The following is a 27549-nucleotide window of genomic DNA, read 5'->3' as shown; positions in this document are numbered from 1 at the left end:
TAAACCGTTAAAAGCGATAAACAAGAAAACGTCCTGTGGGTACATCAATTTGCAACATCAGCATTATGTAAAATTAGTTTCATTCAATAACGGAAACTGCCTTTCGCGCTTCATCTTCAAAATATGCCTATTTTCTTTTCGTACAATACTTATACCTTCCCATCCCCCACACGGCGAATTTGCACGAACATACAAAAGCCATTTCAAAGTTAAATTAGCGTATCAAAACGCCGACTCCTATGTTAGCCGTATCACGCTCAGCAGGTATTGCCTTTCAAACTACCGATGTGAGACAGAACTACAGCTTTGGTTGAGGTAAGTAACAAGGCGTTGACTTCGCCACGCCTTGTTAAACTACAAATCCCAGTCGACTTTGCGGCAAACCACGCAGTCAGTAAGGAGTGGGGGGTGTGACTGAATGCTGCAAAACTCCAGCTGACCAGAATAAATGTCGTGGCAAGAGGAGAAAATAGTTGAAAAGACGATGCCTAAGAGTTGTGACAGATCACGAGTTGCTACACGCGGAGTATGAAAAAAGCAACAGACATCTGACAGCAGAGTTAACATGGCAGCCTGCTAGGAAACGTTTGTCGTTAAAAGACGAAAGCCTAAGGACCGACAACTGAAGCGATGCAGACTGACAGGAGCGAATAGAGCTTCCAAATAGATTGGTATCCGCATCCCATTTTATTGTACGGAGAAAAGAGTGCATCAGAAGCAAAGAAGTCAACGTCTGTTCACCCGAAGATGCTGTCCATTGAATTTTGAGCACAGACGCGGTTGCGTTCTCCTCTTCCCCCTTTTTCCCTTGCTTTTCTGGAAGAATTCATCCTCGCAGTTGCAACGTTGCCAGCAGAGATGCAGCAGCAGCCGCCGCCACCACCACAGCAGAAGGAGTATTTGTTCAAGGTGTTAGTGATTGGAGACCTAGGAGTTGGCAAGACCTCGTTCATCAAGCGCTACGTCCACCAGATCTTCTCCCAGCATTACCGTGCCACTATAGGGGTGGACTTTGCCTTGAAGGTCCTTAGCTGGGACGAGCATACAGTCATCCGGCTTCAGCTCTGGGATATTGCGGGTAAGAAACTGAGTCCACCTCCCCTCTTTGTCTGCCCTGCCTCAGCCCCTTATTCCGCTAACATGTAAATTGTCGTTTCCGGCATTCCCCATGTTCTTTCAGAAATTATATTTGAAAGTGTTTTTTAATGCGGACATTTATGCTTTCTTTAATCCTTCAGACTTTTTCACCCTGACTACTCTTAAGCCTGCTATTATTATTACATCTATCACTTTTTAAATTACCGATTCAACGTTTAATGACTTTTCTCTTCACAACTTGAATTACTCATTCTCAGGTTTTGTTTTCTCTAGTTCGGTCTTGCCTTGTTACTCTTCCATTTATCAGAATTTTTTGCCCCCACACCCATCTTTTGTATTTATTCCAGGGCTCAGTCCAACATTTCTATTTTTACCGACTTTCCCTTGTCTCCTTAATTTTCATTTTTACTCGTTTCATATTCTAATTATGAGTCCTGCACATTATGAAGTGTGTGTTTGTTTAAAGCGTGGAATTGGTTTTGTAGGAAGCATTAAAAAGCATTTATTAACTGGAGCGTGATATAAACAAATCTGTAAATATGCAAAATATACATAAGTATGTATAACAAAGTTTATAAGTCACATGCCTTGTTTTCTACTGGCATCACAAGTTGCGTATGCCTAACCAAGCACCATAAATATTATGCTCCAGCCTGAGTCCTCTGGCCATTTTTTCATTAATCATCAGTTTGTAATCTACGTGCTGTATGTGCCATCACAGAGGGCAGAATTGTAGCTTTCACTTCTTCCACTTACTTACATTTTTCTTAATAACTTCAAGGCCTCTGACTCTCTGGCAGGCAAGTGGGCCCTTTTCTCACAGTGCAGCGTCCAGATTTAACTGCTAAGCTGTTGAGTGGGCTTGCTGTTCAGTGCATTTTGCATGTTATTGGTCAAGCCTATTTGCTCAGCGGGAGTGTGGTCTTCCTTTTTCACAAATTTAATTCCACATTGATTTTTGGGTGTTTGCTTTAGGAAGCATTTTCACAAGAAATTTGGTCAGAGCCATCATATGCCAGCTGCAGGCATCATTGGTGATTTATGGTTCAACATATTTTGATAATAGCATAGACATAGACATGCTACTCATATGTGGGTTGCGTTATTAGTTTTAAATAATTCTAGGCCAGCGATAAATCTTTATTTTGTATGATGTACTTAACTGCATTCATTATCCCAAGGGCCAAGAGTACAATTCAGAATCTGACTGAAAGCTCTGTTCTCACGTAGTCATAATTAACATCTTTGAAAGTGCCAAAATCAGGATGATGAGTCAGTCATCCCAAGACATCTATTTAATTGACCTTGGATGTGGTTGTGTTTTTCTTTTTTCTTTAAAAAAAAAAAAAAAAAAATTTGTAAAGAAAATTGCAGGGTGACTGTACGTGTCATCAAAAGGCATTGCAAGTAGGCACACTAGTTTAATTCACTGGGCACCTCTCTGTTAACTGGGTTGCTTAAGTCCAGGTTTAATGAACTTGATAGTGGATTTCTGGATTGTCTCCACAAGGCTCATTTAATTTTCTTGTACATTTTGATAACTAGCACAGGTGTGGTATATTTATATGTATAATAATGATAAAATACTAAGCGCCATTCAATAAAAACACAAAACCCCACATAATCTGCAATCTCTCTCTCTCTCTCTTTTTTATATATATTCTGGAAAGACCAGCTTCGACACAGACCGGCAGACACCAATAGTTCAAACACCACCACACGTTTATTTACAGTGAGTAACAGTCCCGCACACAACCCAGTGTCCCTGCACCACACACCCTCAGTCCAGGCCTGTCACAATCCTGTCCTCTCTTCACTGCCTCCACTCCTCTCCTCTCCTCCAAGCTTAGTCCTCTTCTACCCGACTCCAGCTGACGACTGGAGGGAGGTGGCCCCTTTTATCTCTACCGGACGTGCTCCAGGTGCCCTCTGATAAGCTTCCTGCGGCACTTCCTGGTGTGGCGGAAGTGCTGCATGAGCACCCGGAAGCACTCCAGGTGTCCCCGGTATTCCTTCTGCCAGCACCTTCGGGTGTGGCAGAAGTGCTGATGTCCAGTGCTTCATAGTCTTCAGGGCACGTCCTGGCAGTGGACATGGGCCCCTATAGGGTTGAGTTTCCATGCTCAATTCCCATGGCCGCCATACAGACCAGGGCAGCTGCCCTCTCGTGTTCTGAGGGAGTCATAGTCCCTCTCCCGGTCCTTCTCGGCATCCCGGCTGGGCACAGCCACCTGCCACATGTCCCCTCTGTCAGCTGAGACCCGTATGGGCCAGCGGCCCGTCCCACGAGGGCAGGTCTCCTATGGCGGCGAGCCGACACACTCCAGTCCAAGGTCCGGTCCTGCAAAACACAAGCTAGAACAAGGGACGGAGATGTTGCCTTGATGCCACCACTTGGTGTCTCTTCTCACTTTGTACAGGCAACGCTCCCCCCTTCGACCTGCACCCTGGCACTCGCCACTTTGGCACCCCCTCCGAGGTTTCCGTGCCCCCCCAGACGTTTTATGTCGCCTACATATATATGTTTGGTATCATTGTTTTCAGAATTTATCGAACTTTAATGTGATGTTGTTAGATTTTCAGATTCTTATTCTGTTTCTAAATTATAAACTAAAAAATATCAAGAACTCATGTCCTGCGAGATGAGACTTTGTGCCAAGAGATTTAACCATGCCCGGGGCCAGAAATAAAGGACAAAGAATAGGAAAGCTGCTGTACAGGCTTTCAAATGTTCAAAGCACCACGCGAGATGCAGATCACGTGGCACGGCAGAGGCAGCAATCCAGCAGCTGATCGAGCAAAGAGGAGGTAAAAAAAAAAAATTTATTTGTTTCCCATTGTATTACTGTTTAAGAGGGGGTTTCGGAGGAGCGACTGCATCTCCTTAGGGGGTGTTTAGCCCCCCTCTTCATATTGCGAGTGGCAGAGACACGAAGTGGCTGCCGCGTAGCGCAGGCTGGGGGGGCGGGTTGGCGGGCAAAGCGAGCAGGGGGCGAACCCCCTAGTTTGTATATAAACAGTTTGACAGAGTGGTGTCTACTCCAGTGTTCTGCAGGATTTCATTATAATGTTTTAAAAAGCACCATTAAAAGCATCATAAAGTTAAACCCAATTCTGCATGAGGGTGTATAATGTGGCTTTCCCTGTACCACTGTGCCATCCTTTATAAACACCTTCTGCTTAAAAGTCTTTTTTTTTTTTTTTTTTAACCCACATAATTCGGACTAGGGTTGCAGGGGAGTTTTGCTGGAGCCTTTTCCAGCGAGCATAGGGCACAAGGAAAGAACAAACCCTGGAGTGGGTGCTATTCCATTGCAGGCTGAACACACACTAGGGCCGATTCAGTGTTGCCAGTTCACCTAACCTGCATGTCTTTGGGCAGTGAGAGGAAACCCACACAGATATGGGGAGAACATGCAAATTTCACATAGGGAGGACTCGGGACACAAACCCTGGTCTCCTTACTGCAAGGCAGCAGCACAACCTCTGTGTCACCCAAGTGTTACATGCTGCATGTTAATTGCAAATATAGCATTGTTAGATGATAGCACAAAATGAAAAGCGACTACAAAGCAAAACAAAATATTTTGAACACCAACAAAAATATCTTCTATAAAATATAAAAAAAGGAACAAGTATATACAGCATTATGAAATTCTAAGAAAATGCAAAGTAATAATAATAAGTCTTTATATGCACATGGAGCAGAGTGATATGTTTAGCCAGGTTAGGGGAGCCAAGACTGGACACTAGGAAAAGAGGGTCAGTGCTCGATCAATCTTTATTTTGAAACTGTAAGGCCACTTGGGTGGCCGTTGACTCAGTATATGATTCCAAGCACTTGAATTGTGTACATTTGTATTTCTCAGATGTACTGTATGTGTCATGGTCAGTGTGGAAAATATTGCAAAATCATCGACTGATTGTGCTGTGGCAGGACAGCAAACCAAGCCTAAATGTGCTTTTGTGTGATTGTTCACCATCATTACCTAGTTAGTAGTCAGAGATAAAACAGAAAGTAAGCCCAGAAGAGGACTTCAAGCTATACTACCATGTAATGGTACAGTTGGCTTTGCTAATTTTGGTCTTTTTTTGTAGTTTCTTAAAGGTCTGGTTAATTTGAACCCTTCATTTGTACAGGATTCTTATTCCCGATTCTTAACAGATAGTGGAATTTTTGCACTGAAACTAATTTCAGAAGTAAATAAATCTGAACTGTGGATTTGGCCAGATAAAGCTGGACTTTATCATAATCCTGACCTCCACTTCCCACTTGGATGTATTATGTTCGTTCTTTTTTTTTTTTTTTTACTGTTGGTTGTTATAGCTTTGTTGAGGATTTTAGGAACTGAAAGAAGGCTTATGGAGGTACAGATAGGGATGCACCGATACCACTTTTTTGGAAAACGAGTACGAGTACTTGCATTTCAGTACTCACTAATACCGAGTACTTGCCGATACTGAGTACTTAATAAAAACATGATTTAAATTTACAGGTAACAGCTTTAGTCATATAACTTAACAAAAAAAAAACAAGAAACTCTCGTCTATCCACTGGGAGGTTAGGCTAATTAGCGACACGGGGCTAACACTGCTTGTCCAAATATCCGTGGTGAAACTAAACGCAGAGGAGGCTTGCAGTAGGCTGTGGATATGTTTTTTCACGGAGTCGTGTAGTTTAGGCAGCTCCGTGTCAGTCATGTAGCGGCGGCTTGGGACATCATATCTGGGCACCAGAACATGGAGGAGACGCAGGAATCCCACATTTTCTACCTCCGAGAGTGGCTGGGCACTCAATGCAATGTACTCGATAATTGCCTGTGTTATTTTCACAGCACGTGGATTGTCTCTGGACATTTTCTCTCGTCTTGCAAGAGTTTGCTGCAGCGTGGGTTGTGTTGGTTTAGAAGCGTGGGTAAACTCTTTGTACTCGTTGTCGTGTTGGGATTTTAGGTGCTTGATTAAATTACTTGTGTTAAATGCGCTACCTTTTGAGCCTCCTCTGGACAATTTCGCTGAGCACAATTTGCAGTCCGCCTTTGTTTTGTCGTCTTCATTCACTTTGAAATAGTTCCACACGGCTGACATCTCTCGCCTCGCCTTCTCCCCGCTCTGAGCTGCAGCCGGGGCCTGGGGGCGGGCACTCGGCGCCTGTGATTAACCCCTTACACGCCGCTCAAACAGACATTTCTCAGACCGTGGTATCGGGGGACTTTTAACGAGTACGAGTACTTTAGAAAATGTGGTATCGAGGCCGATACCAGATACCCGTTTCGGTATCGGTGCATCCCTAGGAACAGACATTCTTTACACTTAATCTGTACTACAGATTTCTCAGTTCTGACTCTTTTCGATATTCTTTGGCTTGGGTCATGGAGAACGTCTAGTGCTGCAACTTCTTCAGTTCCACAGTTGAGTATTTATTTCAATTTTTCACATATTGATGTGAATTTCTAGGTTAACTGGACACCTCTTTATATGTAGACTGAGAAAAACACTATAGCATACCATAATGTAATGTTACATTTCTCAGGCCAGGCCCACGTAATCAGTTTGAGATTTGCAGGTTGTGGGGGGGAGGTTGGGGGGGGGGGGGGTTAATGGAGTTTACCTGACAGCATTAGGCACAAGACAGGAAACAATTCTAGAGAAGACACCAGACCATCGCTGTAGCATATGAGTTCAAATTTTTATATCCTGGTCTTTTATAAAGAGCTAGCTTTAAGTACAGTACCTAGAGTTGCTCAGGTTTATAATACATTTATAAAAACTTAGACTGAAATCCTATTGTATATATTTAATTCAAATAGTTTAAGATGCTGTGCATGTAGTGTATCGCATGTTTCATAGTTACTTGTTGTTGTTGTAGGATCTTAAAGTCATTTGAAATTGAAAGTCATGTCAGTGTATACCGGAGGAATGTATGGAGTAATTACATTAGCTCTGACACCGTCTCCTAATGCTGTCACTCCATAACATTTGGCATGAAGTCCTAAACACGTAGTCTGGTCCAATAACATAATTTAGGAGGATCAAGAGTGCACTTGATAATTGGAGATTCAGTTTTAAATATTAACTTATACAGTAGCCTATTAGGTGGCTCCAGAAAAGGATCTCCATTGGATAAAACATAGCCTGCTGGCTACTGATGATAGTGTCACTGGACTTAAACAGTATGTAGTGCCATCTCTGGGTAGCTGATTCTGTGTTTGCAGATTGATAATGCCAACTCTGTAAGTTTTAGGCCTACAATGTCGTTCATGGTTTCTGAAGTTGTTGCAAGTGTTCACAAAGAAATTCTTTAATAATTCTTGAATTGACTGAACAACAGTGTAAAATAACCTAAAGAAAACTAAATGTAAAAAGCTTTTAGGATCCTTAGGAAATTTGGCTTCTGAGGTTGCAACATGCACTAAGCATGTATTAAAAATGTATTTGAAAAGAATTTGTTTTTTGTTAAACAAGGATTGGTTTATTCCTTACTAAAGCTTACCATTTAACTTCAGCAAATTCCTGGCGTATTTCAGTGTATTCTGTCTGTTATCTGCAACCTGTAGGGGGATCTGTCACTTTCTGGTGAAATGTAGGACTGATGAATATCCGTCTTTCTATATGGGGGCTCCATATGTCACTTTAGGATCAAAGGAATTCACTTTACAAAGATTTGTCACTTTAGCTCAAACATTGTGGTGATGAATAGGGAGCAGATGGACTGTCAGATCTATATTTATACATTCTGTTTGTTATGGAGTTGTATGTATTTTAGTTCTATTTTTTCAAAGTTCCACTTAATTATTTCATTTAACTGTCATAGGTATCAATTATTAGAACAAATATAAAAAAATACTAGCATATCTAAACACACAAAAATATTTCAGCGTATCACCTGCTAATGCACTTGTGGCTTTAAAATGTAAAGCACAGTTTTGGCATTTCTGAGTTGACAGACTGTGAGCTGAAACAAGCTTTCTAATTAAATAAGCTGAGTTAAAACAAGAATATACATCTGAATGCAAAACTGGTGAACATGGAAACCCCCGTAGTCACGGGAATAAGAAACACCAGTTTAGCCTCTGGCTGTTAAAGGTACAAGTACCTTAAATACTGATCCTCTTGTACTTGTGTTGTGAATTTCCATTTTAGATTTGTTGTTGTTCTACCCATATTTCAAATGTACCTCACTCAAAATGGAATTATATGACCACTCAGATTAAACATGTGGCAGGCTATTAATTGTATTTTTAGTTAGTTCACATGCTATTTGTATTATCACATCATCCTCTTCTGTTTATCTGAAAAGATATCAGTAGACTGTTTCTGGCTGAGTTATTACTTGCTCCATCACTGCTACAAGGCAATAATCATTTTTATATTTATCATGCATGGATCTGGTTTTTTTTTTCTTCTCTTCCATTCTTATATACTGCCATCAAATTGCAGTTGATAGATTGACTGTCATGCCAACCAATTAGCCAAAAATTAAGGTTTGAATATTCATATTAAAAATAACTATTCAAATATGTATGAACATGGGCTAAAGGCTCTAGGTGATACATATATGTTTCTACTTTACATCTGTTTTTTTATGGTTTATTATTATTTTTATATTTTTGCTTCCGGTGCATCTGTAAAGCATGAGGTGCCTGTGACTTCAAATGAAAGTGACACTTGAAAGTACAGCCCTTCACAAAACCGTATTGTCTGTGCATACAAAGTGATCAAAGAGATCAGTGGAACTTGAACTCTTCATACCACCTGTAATGCATATATGAAACCAAACCAAAACAAAATCATGATACCATTAAACATGGCTGTTACTGGTATGCAGCTTTTTGGTCCTTGAGCTCAAAAGAAGTGAAGTCATCGACAATCTCTCTGTTATAGAAATTGAGTCACTATGAGTATATTTGTGTTTCACAATTAAAGCAACCGAAGCAACTAAATATTGCATTGTAATGATCTTTAAGTATTTCCTGTTTATTGTAATTATTTAGCAGATGCTTTTATACACAGCAGCTAAAAACAATCTGTAATAATGAATTAAAGTATTTATCCGGAAACTGTCAAGTTAACAAAAAATGCATAGCAAATTATTAAAACATATCACAAGAAAACTAGTGTAGGCCGTAGTTAGTTTTTAAAAATGCAGTTGGTGGAAGACATTTAGAGCGCACAGAGCTGCTTATATTTGAAGTGTGTGAAATTGGTTAAATGCTGCGGATGGAAACAGTGGTTGTGCACATCAAATACAATACAAATATCCTTAATCATTTTTCATTACGCTTTTGTTATAGGCATTATGTACCAAGGGAGCAGCCTCCTAAAAGTGTTAATTGAGATAGCTAAATTTGTTTTGCGGACACTGTAAATGGCCTCTAAAATGGTAATTTTAAAAGTGTTAAAAACTAAACCAAAATATGATTTTTCCATAATGTTTAAGGAAACCAGCTTTTGTATGCTACAGTGCTGTGTAGATGTATATATAAAATCCAATTTCTGTCCACTTTTCATGAGAGAACTACTTATTGGATTTATTTCTGTTTTTTTTTTCTATAATTTGCTTGAACATTCCAGTTGATTTTGTGACTTCTCTCATTGTGCCATGTATCATAGTTCGCTTGCAGTACCAATTTATCTGTGTGAATCTGAGAGACACACAGTGGGCCGAGGGGAGGGAGGCGGGGGTCCTCCTCACATGCCAGCCTCGGGGTGCTTCTTACCTCTGCTTAGCCAGTGAATGACAGAACTACTTAATGGATTTAGATTGGGTTTTTTTCTAGAATTTGCTTGAACCTTCCGGTTCATTTTGTGACTTCTTTCATCTTGATAAGAATCATAGTTTGCTTGCAGGAGCGATATATTCGTGCTAATCTGAGACAGAGGCTATGGGCAGAGGGGAAGGGGAAGCGTGACGTCGGGAGTGGGGAGTTGGTCTACATGTGTGTTATGGAGTGTTCCTTGCCTCCGCTAGCTAGTGATACCTTTTTGTTTATTGATTTTTAAAGTTTGTCCTGTTTCACTACAGCAGTGGGGGATGGCTAGTATATAATAGAGAGACAGAGAAAGAGAGAGGTTGGCAGCATGTACTGATACAGCGTGTTGCTGCACCCACCACATGACGAACCACCTCAGGGTCCCAGATTAGGACCCAAGTGCAGCTGTCCAACGGGTGACTCCTCAGCACCACACTAGTTTGAACAGTGTATAGTTAACAGTTTTAGCATAAAACAGAAAATCCAGCATCTCTGGTTCAAGGGTAACTGAAACAGAAGCTTACATTTAAGTTGCTGGAACAGTGTTTAAAATTCTGTTCTTGGTACAACTGTAGATCAAAAAAGCAGAGCAGTGGAGTAGAAAGTTCTGATTAGTGATGATACAAGCTAATAATTCAAAATTGTAAAAAGGCTGATTGTGGAAGTATTGTGCAAAAAGAAATCTGCAGAATACAGCAGTTTTTCCATAGCACGTCTTGAAAAACCTGATGCCAAAAGTAGAGTGAAGTAACATATACTAGCAAATGTCAGATTTTTCTCTCAAATAAGACTGGTTTTGAAATACATTCAGATTATGTTAGAATAGTGCCATTTGATTTGCCAGCTCATCTGTAGGTAATCCACATACATATAGTATTAAGTCCTTTTATTTAAACTCTTTTGGTCTATTCAAAAAAGAACTTGATTAAATCATTTAAAAGTGCATCTTAAAATTCTGAGTTAAAAAAAATATATTTATAATTTCCCTTTTAAAACAAAGTGGTAGCCTTAAAAAGGAAAGTGCTCCTGTGGCTGGTTCACTTCTGCTTTTTTGAGCTTGGTATCTTTTGCATTCCGATTAGTTTTGTAAATGAAAGAGACCTAAGCACATGGTTTCAAACATATTACCATGTATGTTTGCTGCATTTATTTATTAACTTTAATCTGACATCAGGCAAGTCCTTTTTGCTGTAGCTGCCATCCGAATTGATTATTTTTGTGTTTGTTTTGTAGCTCTTTGTGTAATAGGTGACTCATTCTAAATCAGGCTTATCTGTTGCATCCTGAGACCAGACACACCGTCCTCATTGTTTTAACTAAGTGAGAGAGCTGAAAAATTCCACCTGTGTGGATTTTGTGCTGGAAAGTCCTTTGATTCACATTTATGTTAAAATTATAAGTGTCTGAGTAAGTGACTTGTTTAGTTAATCTTCTCTACATGAAGTGAATTAGCTGTGAAAAATATAAACGACATGACATCCCTTGGTACTTGCAAAGGTTCTTAATCCATTTCAGAGTCACAGGAGCCTGGAGCCTATCCTAGCAGCACTGGGCACAAAACAGCTCTGGGCAGGGTGCCATTCCATTATAGGGCCCACTCATGCAAGTGCCCAGAGAGCCAATTTGAATGTGGGTACTTGTGTGGGAGGAAAAGCAGACTACTAGAAGGAAAACACCCACCGGCATTAGGAGATTTTACACATTCACACACACAAAGACTGGCCGTTCGAGTTCAAGCTAAGGCACTGGATTCACAGGTTGGCCCTTGCCACTGTGCCACCCAAGTATAAATAAGAAAAATAAAAAGACTTCATGCACAATGACCAAAAGAGATTGTCAGTAAGTGTTATACTTGGTGGGTATTTTAAAAAAAAAAAAAAAAAAAAGCAGTAAACCACAACAGTTTACTGCCACAACAAGACTTGTAGCATACAAGATTAAAGCATGTATACTGTAGATAAGACAGAAATGGTAATCAATTCATCTTAGGTCTTATGAAAAAGCAAACCTGATTAAAATCCATCCATGCATCCTTTTTTATAACCTGCTTATCCACTTCAGAATTGCAGGCATGTGGTGCCTAACATGACAGCACTGGCCACAAATCTAGAACCTACCCAGGACTGGGCATCAAGCTATGACCCAGCAAGATATCACACACACAAACACACACACAATGCATGCTCACTCATAATCTTGCTTGTTATCCAGTTCTTGCTTGAGGTTAACAAGTAAGAAGAGAATGAATTGCCAGAAATTTCCAATCATGCTTGTTGACCTTAACCAAGAACATTGCCATCTTAATTTCAGTTCCTGTTCCTTAAAGCAGTAAATCCTCATGAAAAACTGTTAACTTTTTTACTGTATTTGGTTTGGTGTGACATATGCTTGGGATATGTATAAATGTCTGGTTTTATTGAAAGCATCTCTTAATTATATTGTGTTTTTATGTAATCTCAAGGCACTGAGCAGAGGGTACAGAAGAAAAGCAAAAGAAATAAATTATAGCAATTTAACCTTTTTTCCATGGTCCAAATTATCAGTACCAATATCTTATAAGAAAATCACTCTGAGGGCACTGCTTTTGTAAGTCAGTTAATGTGCCAGTGAGCGAGGTACACATTTTATTGTGTTCTTACTTGTCTTGCTACTGGATAGTGGTGATGTCTTTTATTTTGAACACACAGGTAAAAATTTCATTGTACCCTGTTCATGTGACAATATTACTATTATTACTGTACATTATGCTTTCGTGCCTTGTAGTTACTTGGATCTGCATAATCAAAACTCTTAGGTAGTAGGACTTTTTTTTTTTTTTTAATGTTTGCACTAGTTTATGGTGATTTCCAGTTATCCAGTTCCAGTGATTTCATTCTTTCTAATCCTATCCGCACTTCTCTCTCTAATTTCCAAACTACTTAGAATGTCCTTAATAGCTACTGTGACTACTGAGAATTATAAAGCTCTTTACATGTGAAACTTTCAGAAAAATATGAATTGAGAGCATTTGCTTTTTTCCTTTTCTGTTAATATTATTTCCTTCTTACCATTCCTAATATACTTAATTTCCTCCTTGACCATTATTTTACTACCAAAGAAACTATTTGGGCCAGTTTCGGCATTTTCTTTAAACAATATTCTGCTCTAACTGCCATTATGCTTTAGAAAAATCTGTTTGCCTTGTTGCAGTCATGTGCTCCCAAGCCCTACAGTTATCAGAGGAGTGATGTGCCTTTTAAGTGTCACATGGGTGCCTGTTGACATGTTTGTTCTAGCAGATCAGTGAACAGAGAATTATAGCAACTGCTCAGCCATAGCAAAGTTGTGTTAGTGGGTCTCTGCATTTCAGGAGGAGAGCGGAGTTTGAAGTTGGTGTTTTACATATGTCGTGTGGGAGTAGCATTGGCTTCAGCCTGTGCAGTGTCAAAGAGGTACAGCTGCAGGGCTTGTCAAAGAGAATATGGACAGCATTTGAAATGACCTAGGATTCAATGAGAAGTAGTAAATCTTCCTAACCTGAGCCAGAGATCCCTCCAGAATTAGTTCCGCTTTATTAATAATTAGAAGGTAGAAGGCATCGATACACTGGTCTTGAAGAAGGTTGTGGATGGCCATTATGCTTTCAAGAGTCCCCTTAATGAGTTCTACTTACATAGCATCAAAAGTGTAATGTGAAATTAGATTAGTGAATTGGGTAACCATGGTGGTTGCATACACTGTACATATCCAATCGTATATGTAACTCTCTTAAGTCATTTGGAACACTGGATTTTTAGTTTTAGTTTTGGTGTCAATGCATGTTTTTATTTTTCCTTTCTTCTATTGCTTAACAGTGTTGGGTTCTGACATAAATGTACATCATCTGCCATGACTAATCTAGTTGAAACGGCCATTTTTGCTTTGATTTTGATCTTTCGTTATACTTTAGTAGAAATGTGTGTCTGTTCTTTCTTTCACGTAAGCATTTCTAAAGAGAATGTTAGTAACAAGGTAGTTGTATTATGTTCATTCTAATTGCCAAAAAAGCTAAAATCAAGAAACTGAAAAACAAGATTGTATTTAATTCTATTGTGATGGACAAGGTCAGTTGTTGAAAGCAGAAGAACGTAAAGGAATACATGCTAGTGTTTCTGTGAAAGCTTAAAGAATCTGGATTCCTTCCGTCTAAAAGGAAAGCTCCAAAAATGTCCCCATGTTAAGCTCCATGATCTGTGTCCACCTATGGGGAAAGTTGAAATAAGTGCTTTCCTTGACTCTGAATTACAGTAGACTTGGTATGAAAGCAGAAGACAAGACCAAAGTGTTTGGGTTTATCTGTAGGACAGATGATGGTGTGTTTCATGTTCATTTCAGCTAACTGAAGGCAAATTTCCTCTTTGCAGGTCAAGAGCGCTATGGAAACATGACTCGGGTCTATTACAGAGAGGCCGTTGGAGCTTTTATTGTCTTTGATGTAACAAGAGCATCAACGTTTGAAGCTGTGCTCAAATGGAAAGCTGACCTTGACTCCAAAGTGACCCTTTCCAATGGAAAACCTGTGCCTGCTGTCCTGTTGGCTAACAAAGCCGATCAAGTTCGAGAAGGTCTGATCCCCCAGCTGCCCAGACTAGAACCCTTCTGTAAAGAACATGGCTTTGTTGGCTGCTTTGAAACCTCTGCCAAGGTAAGACACTTTAATCCAAAAATGATGTAAATAATAAAGAGGATATGAACCTGCGGCTGACATCAAATTAACATATTTTAATGAAAAACACCAAGCTTTTACACTCAATCCTCCTAATACTCCTAAAGTTGTAATTAATGCACAGACAGTAATCCCACTTCTGACACTAGTGTAATGGGTTTCACTGGGACGTTCCTCAAACACAAACTTCACATTGTAAATACAGTATATATATACCTTAACTGTCCCAGATAGCTTAGTTTTCTTAATGATAGCTTTATTCATACCCCTAAACTTTTATGTTACATAATTGAAGTCCACTATTGTTCATCGTGGCACTGGAATGCACTATGTACATGTGACAAAACTGATTGTAATAAAAGATGGTATTGAGAAAATATGATAAAGAGAGCGTGTACATTTAAACAAAACACAAGAATTTGGCAATACTGGAGGATCAGCCATGTTGTGACCATTTAATTATGAGCACAATACAGAATAAAGGCAAAGTGTTCTTCTTTTTATATGTATGCTTTGTTCTAGGGCCTACTAGGATATTGGAGGCCATAGTACATGATGCAGTGTTTAATTATAATAAATTTCTGCTTAGTTTTTTGAGATTCTGAACATTAACCGCACTGACTAATCATTAGGCCATCTCATCAAAGGAATCTGTTTGGCCCGCAAGTGTTGTGAAAAATCCATCTGCTTGAAATTGTAATGAAATATTTCCATGGCCAGGTTAGGAAGTACAGCATTAGAAAATCTGATATGTTGTTGCAGAAGTCCTCCCATTTTTTTCCCCTAAAAGAGCCATGTTGACATTTGATAATGAAATAGAGAGTAACACTGCAGAAATCAACATAAACGACACTTAATTTGTTGGCTGTAATTTTCCCACACCTCTCTAAAAGCTTGTTTGCTGTAACTCATTCCGTTCTCCAAGTAAGTGAGTTATAGACCGACTAACCTCTTTGCATGGTTATTACCTATTAGCTCTCTACCAGATATGCAGCTAATTGCTTGTCTATATGTTTGATCAAGAGTTCCTGGATAATTTTCAGTGTCTTTGGCAACATTTAGGTCCTAGAGCTAAGACAGTATAGAAGAAAATTCAAATGATGTTCATTGTGCAACAAAGCAAAATTTCCTGTAAAGGAATCAAGTCTTCCAAATCAACATAAATGACACTTAGCTTGTTAGCTGTAAGCTGTAATTTCCCCGCAATATTTGGCATTTGTTTGTTGACTTGAGCTCAGTATAATATGCTTACATAGTACAGAGAAATCATTTGATATAGGACAGCCTTAACTGTGACATGAGTAGAAGTGCATCATTAGAGTCCATCTTGCAGACTGTGTCCCTGAAATGACCAGTATAACTTTAGAAAATTAGTTTCAGGGTTACCCTTCACCTGCTGGCGAACGGTTTCACTTTTTAGTGTTGCGCACTTGCCAGGAGAGAGCGAAGTGATGCATGGCGTCAAGGAGAACACAATTTCATGAAAGGAATTATGTTACATTTCTGGAAGTTCTTGTACATCTAGGAATTACATTTCAAAGTCTGCTTCTCCATAATTTCTACAAATACAGTGTAAGTGAAGTTTTTCACTTTATCTGGTCACTGTTTTCAGTTTTGGAAAGTGAACATGGTCATTATCACGGACATACTGTGCTGACATTTTGTTTTGTAGTGCTTGCCCCAAATGCTGCATGTTACCTCAATGTGTACCTCTCCCGTGGAATTTAAAATGTATGGTATTCATGAGGCATGTGGGTGTTGGTGAACACCAAAAAGAAAAGATTTTGCTTCCTGGACACTTTTGGGTGCATCGTATGGATTTTGGCCTGCTCACCACAAAAGTCACCTTTAAATTTTCCTATTGTTTACTGTTTTGCAAATGCCTATTTTTGGGATTTCTTCTTGCATTATAATTATACATATACAGTACAACAGCTACAACCAGCACATCTGTGATGATCTAAAAGCAGTGGCATTACTACTAGGAGTTCCTGTTCTCATTCCCAAAAGTGATTTAAATAAGCTGCCTCACTGATTACAGGCCTATTGCTCTTACTTCAGTTCTAATGAAAATTATTTGAATGGCTTGTTCTAACCCATCTGAAGTCTGTTACTACTATTGTTCTTGGTCCTCTTCAGTTTACATATCAAGCAAATTAATCTGTGGACAATGCCATTAGCATGGGCCTTCACTTTGTGCTGGAGCATCTGGACTGTAAAGGAACTTATGCCAGAATACTGTTTGTAGACTTCAGCTTTTAACACTATTGTCCCTGAACTGTTGTTAACTAAACCTCTACAGACAGAACTGAATCCTTCCATCTGTAAATGGATTTGTTTTCTAGCAAACCAAAAACAACGCATTAATGTGGGCTCCCACCCCTCTGACTGTCTCCATATTAGCAAAGGTTCCCCTCAAGACTATGTACTAACACCCCAATCTCCCTTACTTTATTCTCTGTACACCAATGACTGCAGGTCCACTGATCCTTCAGTAAAAACCGGTAAGTTTACTGATGACACCATCATTATTGGTCTAATTACTAATGGCAACGAAACACCTTAGGGAAAAGAGGTGTCTCATCTTGTGTCTTGGTGTGCTTCCAACAATACCTTTAAGACAGTGGAAATGATCATTCACTTTCATGGACAGCAGTTATAACCTCTCCCACTAGACATTAGTGATTCTGCAGATGGTATGGTGGAGTCCTTCATGTTTTTGGGCACAATTATCACAAACACACTCGGCTGGGATATTAACACCACCTCCATCACTAAAAAGGCTCGGCAGAGGTTGTACTTCTACACCAACCAAAGAAATTAAATATTTCTCAACCAATCCTATTTCAATTTTACAAAGCCATAATTGAAAGTGTAATCACTTTCTCCATTTTTGTCTGGTTTGGTTCAGTAACAGTATGCTCCTAAAATGAATTATAGCATGTTGTAAGGTCTGCTGAGAATACATTTGATTGTGCTCATCCATCTGTGGCAGACCTGTATACATTTCGTGTCACTAACCATGTCAAAAGGATCACCATGGACTCATATCACCCAGCTCATCACTTACTCCAAAAACTCCCCTCTGGTAAACGCTTCAGGTCAATTAAAACTAAAACTAACAGACACCTCAGTAGTTTCTTTCCCAGAACCATAGCCCCGTCAAACCAGTAATTTAGCCTGACTTCTTTGTATATTCATGTGTTCTGTCATATACTGTGTGAAGGTGTGTGTGTGTGTGTGTGCAGTATACAGTATGTACATGTATGTGTGTGCACATGCATACACACTCAGACTTTCACTTGGACATCATCATTTGTACATCTCCTTTATAATTGCACTGTTCAATAACTTTGTATGAACATTTTCTTTTTAACTTGTGCTGTTTATGTTATTTATATGTGATTTTGTGTTCTGTTATAAGCAGCTCCAAATCTACCAAGTCAAATTCCTGTACATTAAGTACTGGCGAATAAAAGTGATTCTAATTCTAATAGTAGTCAAAAATGCCAAGTACTTCTGTTTTATTTCCAAATGTGACAGCTGTGCTGCTGACCCAACCACTTGGTGACACTACAAAGATATTTTTCCATATTTGAGACTGATATTTCCACTAATAATTGATGATAAGATTAAGAAAGGCATTTTTTGGTCTACAAATCATACACATTATCGATGGCAAGAGGTTTGAAAATCTGTTTGTGGGGCCAAAGGAAAGGATGTTGGATGGAGAGGATGGCGTTGAGAATTTTCTTGGCTAGTAGAGAGGACCAAACTACATGCAGCTAGACCACATGCTTCAATCATACAAAACCATAAAGTGCATCATACTGGTAAAATTAATTTTCTGTTATTAATACCAAATAGGTATATAATAGGGCGGAGTGGTGGCTCTGAGGCTAAGGATCTGCTCTGGTATCCCGAAGGTTGCCGGTTCGAATCCCCGTCACTACCAAAAGAGATCCTACTCTGCTGGGCCCTTGAGCAAGGCCCTTAACCTTCAATTGCTCCAGGGGCGCTGTACAATGGCAGCCCTTGCGCTCTGACCCCATGGGGTATGCGAAAACTAACAAATTCCTAATACAAGAAATTGTATAAGGCGAAATAAAGAACAAAAAAAAAAAAAAAAATATTAACAGTACTTGTTACCTGCAAATCTTGGTACCGTCAGTAGCATTGTGCATGGTACAATGTTTCACCTTTCACCTTTTCAGCAATGAAAAATTGGTATTGGGGCAAGTGGAATCCATCAGTGCTGGCTGACTAGTTAGACACTGAAATAAGACGTATCAGATACTCGGCACAAATCGGCAGCAAAACATTTTTAGCTCACTTAAGCTGATGCAATTTGTCGGCATCATTAAGTGATCAAACACACTAAATTCAATACACGTTAATTTCAAGTTTCTCCAAATTCCTTTGTGATACAGTCAATCTGAAATTATATTTGTGTTTAACTTGAAACTGTCTAACATAATCACCAAACATTGTTTCAGGAAGCAAACCTTGTGAAAAAATTTGTCCCCCAGTGGAATCTACTTTGGATTTCTCAAATCTCGCTCTTCCTTCATCTTTCAGAGTTCCCTCTCCTGGCTGTTTTGTTGAAATTATCCATGTAATCTGCAGTAAGACAACAGAATTTTGCAAAACCGTTAAGCAGTTTGTAATGTATATAAATTAGCCTTTAGTCCTCACTACCAACAAAGAGTTAATATCATTCTGTTTGACTACAACAACACAGAAATACTGGTATGGTGCTGTCAAGTGGGCAAGACGATCATTGATTGGAATAATTCGATTGGTTCTGGCATTTTCCCAAAAGATTGGGAAAGTTTCAATAAGATAATTTGAGATTATTGTGAGTCTTTCAGGTAACAGACCACACGGTCAGCAATGCAGGATTAATGTGAAGTCTTTGTAAAAGTAAACTGGGTGAATTTGTGTGAAGCTTTAACCCTGTAAACAACACCTTTCGGTTTAATTTTAAGTGCAAAAAAGAAAACTGCCCCACATGGTGCTGCCTTAGTAATTTTTAGGTGTGAAAATTCCAGTCTGGTAACTGTAGTTCTGAAATCCTTAATGGGTGATATCTCCTCATGTTTGATAACACTGCCGTCCAGGAAGAAACTGGAATGTCCGAATATGTTGTGTTTTTATTTCATCTTTAATTTGAATGTGGTAGTGGATGAAGGGATATTTGTGTCCAGCTATAGAGAGTATGGTGTCTGTGTGAATGAACATTTTTATCATCTTCCAAGTTTCTCTTTTGGTTGTCTTTCATAAATATCTTTCACTCCTCCATTACCTACAACATATGTTTTAGTATCGGACACCAAAGATTAATTTGATTGGGAGGAATTTTCAGGTTGGAAAGTGCATGACCGACGTTCAGCTTTACTTGGCCCAACTGTATGTTATCTTAATGTTACTGAAATGGATGTCTTGGCTTCAGCCCCAGAAAATGCTTGACATTTTAAGGCTGTATTGTGGGTTGTGGTTATTAATAAACTTTTTTCTTTTTTTTTCTGTTTGTGGTCAGGCTTGGATACTCTGAGCCTGGCACCAAGTTTTCTGGATTGTACCATTCTGCTGAGTGATTAGTACAAACGATTTTTTTTCTTTCCTATTTGCTTTAGTTTGTGTTGCACAAACCTGATAATTAAAACTAGTATTTGGATACAAGGAGATGAGGAATGTAACATACTGTTGTTAGTAGGCCATGTGGTGTGGGTTTAGGACCTGGATCAGAGTTGAAAGAAGGACTGACTGTTTTAAAATCCTTAAGAGAAGATCCTACCACTGTTGTGGTGTTTAGACATTTTTAGACATACATTGACTTTTCTGTGCCATCTGCTTGATCCAATTCTTTAGAAAGATGAGTCAATTCTAAACCTACTGAATAATCGACATATGGGGTAGCAAGGAATTAGCAGCTGTGCCAACAGCATTGGCAACAACCAAGCCAGGTGTGCCAGGAGTTGGCAAATGGGCGGAGGGACACACTTAGCGCAAGGACAGCTGTCAACTTACAGGGCACAGTCACTCACACCATAGTGATGTACAGTCGGTAATCAGCCCCACCTGTGTGTGTTTTAGGGTTAGGAATACCAAGAGACCAATCCGTGCAGACATGGGGGGAAAAAGTGACGCATGCAGTGTTCTGAAGCCGGGGACTAGCAGCACTAATTCATGCACCATAATGCTGCCTCTCTAAACTAAGCCAAGTCCTTTCAGATAAATCCACTTTTGGATCATCCTGGAAATATAAATTATGATTTCTTGGTGTAATCAAATTTACATGCTTATGCAACTTCCGTCTTTTTGTACCTTTTTACAGAGTCCCACTAATGTCATCGGCAAATAGCTCTTTTATTTAAGTTTAATAATGTTCATTGTACCTCTGTTTCTTTTAAAGTTATGAAAGGTGCTTTCTTGTGTGCGAACAAATGCAACATTTCAGACAAAGTTTGTTGACAAATGCAGCTGGCTCCAGTAACCGGTGACTTATCTGTGCTGCATCATGGAGAAAGGTCTTTTTAAAAGTGTACACTTCTGACTGATAAATGTCCCTTTGGCTGCCAGTCTGTTCTTTTTTTTTTTTTTTTCCTACAAAGTATCAGATAATGGGATTGAAGCAGCAGGAATAAGTTGTTCTTATAGCAAGTTTTGTATTTTAATACATTCTTGTTTACAAAGTACTGGAGAGTGGTGGCATGATGCATATTGGTCAGAAATGCAAGCAAGAATTTCACTACACTCTGTACATGTGATGTTTTGACATGGCAACCCAACTGTAAGGCAGCTTTCTGAACTCCATGCTGTTTTGGTGCCCTCATCTGGTTGGAGCTTTGCTTTCCATTTCATTTCTGACTCCCTTCATCCTACACAGACCACTTGGCAGAGGGGGCTGTTCAGCACAATATATTTGAGCTGCTGATCTGAAACCAGCATTGCATTTAAATGAGCAAAATCCTCTTCGGTATACTTAGCAATGGTCTGCTCCTCATCTCAATAGTGAATGAGGCATCTGTTCTTTCTGCCGTGTCCCTTCCTCACTGACAAATTGCCTGGCAGCCACACTGGAAAGATTGCCTCACTGAGTTAAGCCATGCCAGTTAGACACATTCGCCCTGCCCGTGTGGTACGGGTATCACATGTTTTAAAATCCATTTAATTTATTTTACTGCTTCTCTTAGTTTTTGGCAGGTCTGCACAAATGTGCCCTGTGTATGACTTAATACAATTCTGTATTTTTCTGCATGAAAATTACAGTATAAATACACAATAAATGATAAGCTTGTTTGACTCATCTACTCAAAATATTTACACTTAAAGGGCAATTATTAAAATCTTCATATGTAAAAAGATAACTTGAGCTTCTTTGCACAGTTTAACAATTTGCTATCATAAAGTTTGGTAACCTGGCACATATTATGTCGGGGTCCAGACTGACTAAATCATCAGGTTGGTCCTGTTGTGTGGGGTGAATGATGAAGGAACGTCAAAGCGTGTGAGATAAAGAATTTCTGTAATGACCAGAGTAAGGATTTGAGGACAACTAAAGGAAACCGAAGTGTCTTGAAATGTTACAGGAGGTGCTGATTTTGACAAAAATGGTTTGGAACCCGTGGGGCACTGCCTTGCTTTTTGTGCCCCATCAAACTCAGTAAAAACTTTGTGGACATTTCTGAGGGAGATTTTAAAAAGATTCTCTAAGTATGTATCTACTGTATATTGATTTAAAATTACCACAAATCACAATGCTCTACTAGTATCAAAACCTAAAATTATAAGTGGCCTCATCATAAAATCAACTGGAAAAAATGTCTTGTTCTTTCTCTTTCCAACTTCTATGTGGGGTCGCTATGCTTGATCCACCTTCTCCAAACAGCTCAGTCCTGCATCTGCTCACCAGTCAAGCCCTTTTCCTTCATTTCTTCTTTTACTTTATCCATCCACCTCAAAATTGGCCTCCCTTGTTTTCTTTTCCCCTGTACTTGCGTCCTCATCACATGTCCATACCTCTTCTTCAATATACAGGGTGGTCCATACCTCTCTATTATAATAAAAAAATCTTTTTGGAAGATTTGAGTTGAGACCTTGGCCATGAGATATTTTCAAGTCATGCCCTCCTCTCGACCATTTTCAACCACGCAGACGGTAATCTCACCTCTCATTTTGTGTGAATGCTTTTCACAGAGACATTTTCTGCTCTTTCAGCTCTTATAAATTTTAACATTTTCACCACTTTAAGTCCCCAATGAAAGAAGATGTATTATGTCCAAATCTTATTGAAGAATTTCATCACGAAGGGTTATCTACAGAAAAAAATTAGTACAAAGGCAATCCTAACAGCGAGAAACAATGAACTCAAACAAATTAACTTTTTGAGGGCTGAATATTTTTTCCAAAAAACATAGTTTCTGAAAAGCAATGGTTTCACACAGAAATCAACATAAAACGTCTGTTGCTGCATGCTGTGGCTGCCAGTTTCCCAAGATTATGCGGCAGGCTTGCTGCTAGGCTGTCTTTGCGTGGCTGGAACAAAGTCGCAGTGCGTTGCAATCTGGTTTCTACCTATTCTCATTGTTACGTGGCAGTCCTCCCTGGCGAACATTGTCAGTACGATTAGCTGGGTACCAATCAGCTGAAGCTGGAACCTCACATTCGTTTTCAATCACTTGTATCAAAATCGGAGTCCGACAAGTCATAGTCCAGTTCAGAGATATTAGGCAAAACGTCATCCACTGAATGTTTTTGTTTGTGTTTTGATCTCTCGCCAGATGTCAGTGCCATTTTTACCATTGTTTGCGCCTTGCTACTCACACGAGTGCAGGAAATCTCGGTCAAACTAATGAATCTAACTTTCCTTCTAGGAACGAGAGTCCAACTAAAACATCATAAGTTGGTTTTGTCATAGTTTACAGTCGATTACCATCATCAACTCCTCCTTTTGACAAAAGTCGACATCAGCCCTAAAAGAGTTAACACCAAAAATGTTGATCGGTTACACAGCAAATAGACTATGCTGAAACAGTTGGTGGTGAAAACATCAACTTACAATATCCCGAAGAATAACTACAATCATTAACACCATCCGGTCTTCCACTGCACAAATTACTGTAGAAAGAAGGATGTATCCAGGAAAGGTAATGTAGTACATCCTCCGCGGATAACATTACACAACAAAGGAGCTCCTGATATGCCATTCATATTAAAATGTTAACAGTTTCACATTAGAATAGCTTTTGCAAAGACCATTAAAATATCTCCGAGCCAAACATTTGAAAAAGTCGTTTTATTTAATAGAGAGGAGGAAACAAAATTTAATCACGGGAAGTTGTACGTTGTGTTGTCCTGATGAAAGTCCAAACACAGAATCAAAATTCAATGCAATATTGACAAAAATTTAATTAAAAAAAATTGTTTTTCCTGAAGTTTTACAGTAAAAGTGTAAGTTTTAAAAAGTATTTGCTTGTTAATTTCAAAGCCAGACGGAACAAAATCGTATTATCAATGAATAACTCTAATGCAACTTGAAACATAATTTACTTTCAAATGTTTTACTGTTTTTTAATATGGTTAATTACTTGCTGTAATGTAAAATAATTCTATTATGCATATGTAACAATTCCCATGAAAATTAAAATCTGTTTAAATTGTACAACTGCATCCCCATCTCAACATTCTCGTTTCTGCCACATCTAACTTCTTCTCCTGTGCTCTGTTTACTGCCCATGTCTCAGCTCCATAAATCTTTTCTGGTCTTATGACTGTCTTAAAAACATGGTGTTCTCCTCCTACCATATTCTGAATGGCGACTCGGCAGGCACTAGAAAATTGTGTTTCATTCTGTTTCATCATAGCTTATCCCTTTCGCACTTATTAACAGTATTTGGGTGTACAAGAGCCTTTGCCTTTTCAAAAATGAAAGGTTTTGTTTTGATTAAAAATGTGCAGTCGTCCGCTCACTTCAGAGTGTACACAGGCAGTGACATTTCAATCTGTACGTTTAACCCACACGGAGCAGGCTGCCACTGGCCTTGTCCAGCAGCCTGAATCTTACTCTATTGGTTATGTATAATATGATATCATATAATCATTTGTAAGCGTGAGAAAAACTGCGCAGTTACCTGTAAATCGATGCTAAACTTGGTCACATGTGCGATTTTGCAACTGTAGAGCTTACTAAAATGTGTGTTTTGGAGTTTACATTTTTTGGGGGGGGAGGGGTTGATAAAGAATAAAATTAAGGGTTTGATAACAGTGTTTACCCTTTTCAAATCCATGTACAGTATTTCACAGAAAAGGTTCTGGATCAGTGTTTTCTTAAAATGTGAGTCCAGGTTTGCTCTGTGGCGATTGTGGGTCACATAGACACACAAAAGGTAAAATTGGGTTGCAAGGAGAGGAAAAAAAGGTTGTTTGGTCTAGATGAAAATAAACTGCTCAACTGTCTTTTCGGAAATTTAACATGACTGAACACAACGCACAATGAGACAAAATGATGTACTCAAGCGAGATAATAAAAGTGAGAAGAAAACCCTGTGCCTGTGTTCTTGGGTAAGATCCCACTTTGGCCAGTACAAAAGTTTGCACCCACTGATAACTGTGTCTTCCCATCAGCTTTCCTGATGCATGATGGGAATTGTAGTCCCTGTATCGGCAACTTATTTTTGGGTTGCCAGCCGTGCATTATAATCCTCTCCCTGCTACACCAATTATTCTTTATTTTATGTTGAACCAATTGAACCACACACGCAAAAAAAAAAAAAAAAAAAAGTCCCTTCACAAATGATTGGCAAACACACAGACAATTTTATTTTTATACATTTGGCCTCATTTAAACTGCTTGCTTCATTTAAACCAGCAGGTTTTCATTTTTATTTATATACCGAAAAATTATCATAAAATCAGACTTATACGTCTGTTCAAAAATGCGACTATTTATTTATTTTTTGCTTTATATCTTCTTGCCTCCTCTAATCTCGCATCAGTTTTTCAGATGCATCGAATTTTGTTGCAGCAGCCCAGTCACCGATTTCTTTCGCTACTTCAACGATATTTAATTTAAAATCGGCTTCATATTTTCTTCTGATTGAGCGCTCCATCGTAAATAAGGGATGCTCTGATGATAAAGGTGTATGAGGGTGTGAGATACAAAAAACATAATTCAGTACAAACGTTGCTTCGAAATAGTTTGGGTATTACCGTGTGGTGACGTAGGCCCAATAGCGAGAGAGAGAGAGAGAGAGAGAGAGAGGTGCACACGGTGATACAGTGAATTGCCACACCCACATAGATGAAAAAGGCAGTGTGTCCTGTGGTTTCTCTCTCAGGTGGCTGTTAGCATATTATATAATCTCTTGGACCAATAGCGTGAGTTTTCCACATTCGACTTATACGGCCGACATTATAAAATACCAGAAATTATACGGTAAAATCAAGTCCTAACTTATCCGCGGGAGAACTTATCCATGAGTATATACAGTATTTATTTATGTATTTAGATCTATCTATTTTATTTATTTATTATTCTGTCTTCATGCAGGAGAATACCAACATTGAAGAAGCGGCCCACTGTCTGGTTGAAAATATTCTCTCCCAAGATGACGGTATGGCAGCAGAGATGGATCCCGATGTCATTCTGCCAGGTCTCAACAACAATACTAAAGACAGTAGCAGCAACTGCGCCATCTGCTTCAAGTTCTGACAAGGACTTAATAAAAATGGCAAATTTTTTGGATGAAGAACCAATTGCTGATCTTCTGAAGGCCCTTGAGGTGCTGGGTCTGTTTATTGCTCTTTGTAGTCACAAACCTGAAACCCGCTATACTGGGCAGTCACCAGAGGTTGAGGAGGTCGAGCTCTGTGCTTTCAGGAGAGTTGCTCACACTGATAATGTCAAAGCCTCTGCAGGGAGAGGACTGAGAATGAGGAAGCCCCATCATCCTGGAATTGACAGTCAGGCTGATGGATTTTCTTAGGTTTGATTTCTGTCCCAATGAGCTGAGAAGTGATGCCAAAGAACACAGGTGGGGTGGGGTTTGTTCTGGGTGTCCAAGTGTCGTTTGCTTTCAGTTTTGAATGGATGTGTTTCTTCATGAGAACTGCGCCGGCCTGTGAGCCTCATCCTTCCTCGCATCCACAACTGATTCAGATCAGTGGAATTTTGAGGTCTACGCCCTTACAAGTGCCACGTCCGCAGTGTGCCTGCCACTCTCTACACGTTTTGCATTTTCTCTTTGCCTTCAGTCGCTTTACCTCTGTTGTCCCTGGCCACCAGATATTGGGGTGACTCGTCTCCTGCTTCACCTCAGGGCTCTGACTGCCACATTTTAGACTACCTCTTTATATGATCTGCAAACTAAGCTGCATATTTGTCACAGTATTTCGGGAATTAAAACCAGTGAAAGCTCTCTTGTGTATCTGTTGTCAAATTACTGGGGAGGTAAAAATGTTTGCAAATTTTCATAATCACACAGCCATGCAGTTCTATTTATTTATTTGTTTATTTATTTAAATAGATGGCATTTTGTTTAGCAGGTGGCGCAATAGTGTACATGGAGGATCCAGGGACATGGGTTCATTTCTGTTTGTGTAGAGTTCGTATCAATGTGATTTGGCTGTACAGTTAGGTCCATAAATATTTGGACAGAGACAACTTTTTTCTAATTTTGGTTCTGTACATTACCACAATGAATTTTAAATGAAACAACTCAGATGCAGTTGAAGTGCAGACTTTCAGCTTTAATTCAGTGAGGTGAACAAAACGATTGCCTAAAAATGTGAGGCAACTAAAGCATTTTTTGAACACAATCCCTTCATTTCAGGGGCTCAAAAGTAATTGGACAAATTAAATAACTGGAAATAAAATGTTCATTTCTAATACTTGGTTGAAAACCCTTTGCTGGCAACGACAGCCTGAACTCTTGAACTCATGGACATCACCAGATGCTGGGTTTCCTCCTTTTTAATGCTCTGCCAGGCCTTTACTGCAGCGGCTTTCAGTTG

At 39.3% G+C, this 27549-nt stretch overlaps 1 protein-coding gene across 1 annotated transcript; it reads left to right on the top strand.

Annotated features, from left to right (window-relative positions):
• Positions 1-389: 389 nt before the first annotated feature.
• Positions 390-26975, top strand: zgc:162171 (uncharacterized protein LOC565931 homolog). Its single transcript, XM_028815730.2, has 3 exons — positions 390-1078; positions 14234-14514; positions 26087-26975. The coding sequence occupies exons 1-3, from the start codon at positions 859-861 to the stop codon at positions 26246-26248; spliced, it is 663 nt and encodes a 220-aa protein (XP_028671563.1). The 5' UTR covers positions 390-858; the 3' UTR covers positions 26249-26975.
• The last annotated feature ends 574 nt before the right edge of the window (positions 26976-27549 follow it).

The sequence above is a fragment of the Erpetoichthys calabaricus genome, chromosome 12, assembly GCF_900747795.2.
Source record: "Erpetoichthys calabaricus chromosome 12, fErpCal1.3, whole genome shotgun sequence".
Lineage (NCBI taxonomy): Eukaryota > Metazoa > Chordata > Cladistia > Polypteriformes > Polypteridae > Erpetoichthys > Erpetoichthys calabaricus.
Note: the sequence above shows the minus strand (reverse complement) of the source record. Positions and strands in the feature narration are given on the sequence as shown.